Source organism: Orycteropus afer, unplaced genomic scaffold (assembly GCF_000298275.1).
Source record: "Orycteropus afer afer isolate SDZICR_OR568_19922 unplaced genomic scaffold, OryAfe1.0 scaffold01117, whole genome shotgun sequence".
NCBI classification, from domain to species: Eukaryota; Metazoa; Chordata; class Mammalia; order Tubulidentata; family Orycteropodidae; genus Orycteropus; species Orycteropus afer.
The window spans coordinates 162,832-169,304 of record NW_006922704.1 but is presented as its reverse complement, the minus strand read 5'-3'; the positions used below and the strand labels follow the sequence as shown (position 1 = coordinate 169,304).

The window sequence follows — 6,473 nt, the reverse complement described above, 5'->3', positions numbered from 1 at the left end:
CCTGGAATTTGAATGAGAATGCTGTTGTATTTTAAATATCCAAAATGGCTGCCACTTGTAAACATTCAAAATGGCTGCGCCCTCTAGACAGCTGAAAGTCCACAGCTCAGTTTGTCTCCTTCTTTGCTGTTTCCCTTTTTAGTCACCAGCCATCAGCGCAGTTCCCCATGCAGCCCCTTGGTGAGCAGGGCCAATTTCTAGGTTAATTCTCAGGTCCTAATGCCAGTTGGAAATATTAAAACTGTCCATGCCATCAGGATAGTTGACAGTACGCAGCTCCGTTTGTCTTCTTATTCAGTGCTTTCCTTCAGGTTCTTCTACTAGTTGGTGTTTAATCCACGTCTATATCCTTCCTTTCAAAGCTCAGGGCTCCAGGACTATCTTCTGTATCTGTGTCTATTGGTTTCTGTTTTCTTTGTTGAAGAGGGTCTGTGTACCTTGTCTGCTTATCCCGCCATTTTACTGGAAGTCCTGTATTAGGTCTCTTGTCCCATAGTTGCATTAAACTGTGCTCAGCCTTGAGCCTCTATTCTTGTTGCTCTTCAGTATGTGTAATTTTAACAATCTTACCCTCTAATTCATTGATTCTTTCTTCCACCTGACTAAATCTGTTGGTAATTCCTTCTGTTGTATTTCTCATTTTAGTTGTCCCATTCAGTTGGAACGAGTTGGGAAAAGAGCAGTATCTCTTTTCTTAGATTCTCATTTTGTTCTTGCATTGTTTTCCTTCTTTCAGCTCTTTAAGTTTTCCCTTTTTGTTTAATTATGATAAATGTTGTATTATGTTATTTCGTTCTTCCATTATTTCATCATCCCGCCTTGCACTCTCACTCCCTTTGTCATGTCCATTTGGATGGGCCATTGTTTCTATGTTCTTTGTGTGACATGTGATTTTGTTGGAGGCACTGGAATTTTCAAGGGTGTTAAGTTTCTTGATTTTCTCCTTGGTTTGGCATTTTTGCTTCCTGTAAGAAACTCTTAGGTGGGCAGAGCCTTTGGTCTTTGCCCACCATTTACTCCCCCTCCTTGTGATAGCTCCTTCTCCCTCTTTGGTTTAATTGGGATTCAGGGGTCGTAGATCTTGTTTTCAACTTTCAGTCTCTCCCAAACACACTAGGGACCATTCTGTGGTCAGTCAGCCTACCAGAGGACACCATCACTCAGGTATTGTGCACTAATCAATCTGTCCACTGGGGCACAGTCCCCTCTCTTGTTATTACTCCCTTCCCTTCTCTGTTTCTTCAATCATCTTTTTAGTCAGAAAACCCAGAGCCAGCAAGCTCCCTTCTGGGCTGAGTGTTGCACTCCAGTTTTTCCCAAGGCTTCCTTCCCTGCTCTGTGGGGGCTGCTTGTGTCTGAGCTGGTATCTATCAGAAGCACAGGCAGAGTGGCCTCCTGTTTCAGGAGGAGGAAGGGATGGCATTCCCCAGAAGGCCCTCTGAAAGGGGGCTTCAGATCCCAGTGGCCCTGGGATGATTGGGGGAGCAGCAACCACTTAGCTGATCTGCCTCCTGACTCCACAGTAGTGCACCTTCTCTAGGTTTTCATATAAGACCACCAGCCAACAGTTACTCATTGCAGGAGGTTGGTCACACTCCAACTGGACTGCCAGGGAGGTCTGCCCTGTTGTTATACCAGCCCACCTGTAGTATGTTGGCTGTGGGTATAGAATCCTCCTTTCTAGCACACAGCAGAGTCAGTCAGCACTCCTCAGCACCAATGGGAAGTGGAGGCAGGCAGACCCAAAGCAAATCCCCAAGAGGTCTGTCCTGTTGGTTTCAGAGGCCTGAGCTATGGGGTACACAGGTAAGGAAGGTAATGGAGGTGCTCTGGTGGTACAGTGGTTAAAGCATTCAAGTGATAACCATAAAGTCAGCAATTTGAACCCACCAGCCACTCTGCAGGAGAATGATGAGGTTGTCTGTAAAGATTGACAGCCTTGGAAACCCGGTGGGTTAGTTCTGCTCAGTCCTCTGGGGGTGCTGTGAGTCCCAGTGGACTCCACGGCACTGGGTGTGGTTTGGGCTTTGCTTCCGAGAAGATTGACAGCCTTGGAAACCCTGTGAGGCAGTTCCATTCTGTCCTCTAGGAGTACTATGAGTCAGAATTGATACTGTGGCAGTGGGTTTGGTTTTCATTTGATTAACAGAGCTGAATTTCCTGGAGGATTGATGTTGAAGCTTACTTGTTTTTTTAAAATGGAGATCATAGTGAGTAGTGTGCCAAGCTGTAACTTTGGAGTCCCACATCTGTGGTTTTATTGCCATTGATGCTAAGATGTCCAATATTCTCCTTGAATCTCAATGTCCTCATCTGTAACATGTGAATGAAATGAGCAAATGCGTCTCATTGTCCTTACTGACATGATGTGTTTGTACTTAGGTGAAAGTCTGCAAAGGAAGCCCTGGGACTTGTGGTGACTGTACCCTCCACGCATAAAAAAAAAGAAAGAAAAGAAAAGAAAATGGAACAGCTGTGTGAGGAAGATCAAGAAGAGCCAGAGTCACAGAAGAGTGGAGAAGAAATGGAACCAGGGAATGATGAAGGTGGTGAAGACTCAGAGCTGATCTTTGTTGGTGTAGAGCGTGTGAATGAAGATGCGGAGCTGATCTTTGTCGGTGTCACCTCCCATTCAAAGCCAATTGTCTCGACCATTCTGAACCGAGCCACCCCAGGCTCCTATTCAAGGAGGAGAAAGTACGGTCAGCTCAGACGGGATCCAGCTCGCCGTGTCTTGCATCCTCCAGTTCGTAGGACCCCTCCATCAGAGGCTGTGGCGGTCTCCCCCGTTTCTCCAGCTGAATCGAGATCAACAGATAGTCCTATCATTATTGAGCCTTCATATGATCCCGTTTGTCAGGGTAACTCCCCACAGCCCAAGCTGAATAGCTCTGCTGAGCTGTGTGCTCCTTCGATCCGGTTCACAAGCTCACTGCAGCACCCAGGAGGATTAGCACTTTCGGTAGGAGGTGTGAATGAAGGGTCTAGTGGGTCAAAGCGACATTCTGCTTTGGAAGTAAACGGCGTACGTTCTAAGAGGGCTAAACTTGGCCATGGCGTCCCAGGGGAGCATTCTTCAGCTCTGTCCCCCTCAGGTCACTCTCTGACAAAGAGCACTGAGCACAGTGCACCCTCTAAACGTGCTGATACCTCAGTGAGCCGAGTTCAGAATGGAGTACCTTTTCCTAAAGCGTCTCCAAAGGACAGTGCCAACTGTAAGCCTGTAAATCCCAACAAGGAACATGAGGGGCCAGTGGACACAGCCTCTTCAAGACCAGCAAGTCAACACAAGACCACTGACTCCCAGGAAGGAACTCCGGTTGTGTTACTTCATGACTTCTACTATGGACACCATGATGGACATGGGCAGCCTGAACAGAAGACTCACACGACCTTTAAATGCTTCAGCTGCATGAAGGTCCTAAAGAACGTCAGGTTCATGAACCACATGAAGCACCATTTGGAACTCGAGAGGCAGAGGGGGGACAGCTGGGACAGCCACACCATCTGCCAGCACTGCCATCGGCAGTTCCCCACTCCCTTCCAGCTGCAGCGCCACATCGAGCGTGTGCACATCCCCCAGGAGCCGTCTGCTGTGTGTAAGATCTGTGAGCTGGCATTTGACACGGACCAGTCTCTCTTACAACACATGAAGGACACTCACAAGCCTGGAGAAATGCCCTATGTGTGCCAGGTTTGTAATTACCGGTCTTCGGCCTTCATTGATATGGACACCCACTTCAGAACCTGCCATGAGAACACAAAAAGCTTGCTCTGTCCGTTCTGCCTCAAGGTTTTCAAAACGGCAAGCCCGTACATGTGCCATTATCGGGGGCACAGGGAAAAGAGTACCCACCAGTGTTCCAAATGCCGCCTCCAGTTTTTGACTTTCAAAGAGAAGATGGAGCACAAGACCCAGTATCACCAGATGTTTAAGAAGCCTGAGCAACTGGAAGGGCTGCCTTCTGAAAGCAGAGTGGTTATTCAGGTGTCCCCGGGGCCTGGTCAGCCTGGAGTGTCCATTACTGTGAGCACGTTGGACTCTGAGCCATCACTCCCAGGCCAAAAAGCTCCCCAAAACGCCACTAAGTCTAGTCTTGGTAAAGCTAAACCTAAAGCACCTCAGTCAAAGTCAAAAGCACCCGTGAAAACAAAGAATGCAAGCCACGTGTTTGTCAATAGCGCCCAATGAATGGAAACCAAGGAATCATTTGGGAGTTGTTTTTAATTCCTGCTACCTGATGTTGTTGGGCTGAGTTATGAGGTTTATTTTAGAATATATTGTCTGATTTTCTTGTAACTGTATCTGGCTTGACCCATAGTGTGTGTGTGTGTGTGTGTGTGTGTGTGTGAGAGTGTGTGAGTGCGTGAGTGAGAAACACCACCAACAATAATTTGAGTATTTATTGTTACGCCTAAGCTTGAAAGGTCATACTTCTGTTCACAGAGTCTGTAGAGTTTTTGAAATACTGAGTTTTGTTTTCAACTTTTTGCACACATTGACGCTTTGAAGATGAACTCTCATCTGATTGCAACGGCTTTGTCATGGGGCAAGCTGCCCATTTGCTGCTGAACTCCCAGAAGTGCCTCTGCTGTGCTCATCCAAGAGAAGCTTGTTCTGAAGGCCTGAGTGCCTAGAGCTAAGGAGATGCTTGGCCTGAAGATGCCCAGGCAGGCAGTGCTGAGGGGAGGGCCACTGGCTCCTTGTTCAGCTGAGGAAGAAGCACACCTCCACTTGGATTTGGGAGCCAATGTGAAATGAACACTGAATGTATCTTTTTTTTTTTTTTTTTTTTTAAACTTTTTGTGAATCGAGTGAAAGTTTACAGAGGAAGTTGGTTTTCTGTTCAACTGTTCACATAGGTTTTGTTTTGTGACATTCATTGCAGTCCGCACCATGGAACAGTACTCTTCCCACTTCCTCCCTGTGTTTCCTGTTTCCTTTCATCTTTCTTTCCTGTCCCTTCCTACCTTCTGAGCTTTCTCCCTGGGCACATGCTATCATTTTGATCTTGTAGAGTTGATGGTTCTATTTTTGTAAGTGTCTTGAATCCATGCGACATTTGTACTCAGGAGACCACCAAAAGGTTGGCTGTTCAAACCCACCACATGGCCCCTGAGAAGAGAGGCATGTCGGTGACAATACACTTCTGTAAAGGAGACAGCCAAGGAGCCTCAAGGAGCATTTGTGCTCTGTAACACTTAAGATCCCCAAAGTCACAGACCAACAACAGAAACAAGAATGGGCACCAAAGCCAGTGGTTTGAGGGGTTTGCCTGTATTTGACCAGGGGCTCCTGCAGACATCAAAGAGCATCTGTGAGTCATTGGCTGCATATGAAGCTGCAGCACAAATTAATAGGAGGGGTCCTGGTGCCAGTGGGCCTCCTGTTGAGGGATTGTCACTTCTGGGTGGCCCTTGGTGGAGACTGAATTGGCCATGTTCCTCTCATTCAACCAGCATTTAGAAGCCAGTAAGGCTACTCCACAGAAAGGAGTCATGATTGGCATTCTTTGAATGAAGGGGACCAAAGAGTACCTGTCTGGTAGTTCATGGACTGGCCTGAGCTTTGTCTCCCATTGGTAAGCTGCAGTGGGCCTGTCCATGAGCAGCACGTGGAAGGGACATAAACAAAGCCCAACATGACACACTAAGCTCTGGCAGGGTATTTCCTTATATTTTTCTGTGCATACGTGTCTTAAGCTGATTGAACATGTGCCACTGGCCATTTTGAATCTTGCCTTGAACGTGAATGTATCACAGTTAATAGTTACTGTGCCGCCTGTATGTATAGTTTACAATTTCTCTAACTGATACTGATTCTGGGGCTTGACACATGCACTGTGCAAGAAATACCCCACTGATTTCAGTCCATGCTAAGTCTTAGAGTGACTGCCTTCAGCGCTGTCAGGCTCTAATCTGTCTCTGTACTGTAGGAGAGCCAGTCTCTCAAGGTCCTGTGAGAGTTTGTTCCTGAGTACTGTCAGCCTTGGCTGCTGCTGTAGTTCACAGGGTTAATCTCCTTCGTGTGTTGTGTGCCCATTCTCCCTCTTCCCTGACTGACATGCCCAACACGCTCATGTGCACTGCTCAAGGAGCCCGGGGTTGTGCCTTGAGTGCTAGGCCTGGACAAGCTTCCCTTTGCCAGTGCCACCTCCTCAAAGGCCCCTTGCCATCTTCTTTCTTCCCCTGCCCAGTCTCCTGCACTTTCCGGGCTCTCACCAAAGGCTGGAAGGAGGTTATCATTAAGGGTTCAGCTTCCCTCTTGGAGGGAGGGAGGAGGGACTACAGGAAACACAGTTGTGTTGTGCGTGTCCTCCACACTGGAGATTATTGTAGATTCTGTGTTTATTCACTACTTGACTGGTTGATTTGCACCTTGAACGATGCACTAGGCCTTTCTCTCTGCTTGGGCCGAGGCACTTTGTGACAGTTTCTGCCTGAATCCTTTGTTTACGTGGAGAAAGATGTTT

At 47.4% G+C, this 6,473-nt stretch overlaps 1 protein-coding gene across 1 annotated transcript; it reads left to right on the top strand.

Moving 5' to 3' along the window:
• Nucleotides 1–2,464: 2,464 nt before the first annotated feature.
• Nucleotides 2,465–4,192, top strand: ZNF280B (zinc finger protein 280B). The gene has a single exon (XM_007958751.1). It carries the CDS (start codon nt 2,465–2,467, stop codon nt 4,190–4,192), a length of 1,728 nt encoding a protein of 575 aa, XP_007956942.1.
• The last annotated feature ends 2,281 nt before the right edge of the window (nt 4,193–6,473 follow it).

Coding starts and splice junctions, on each gene's coding strand:
- ZNF280B (XM_007958751.1), top strand. CDS start 2,465: ATGGAACAGCTGTGTGAGGAAGATCAAGAAGAGCCAGAGTCACAGAAG.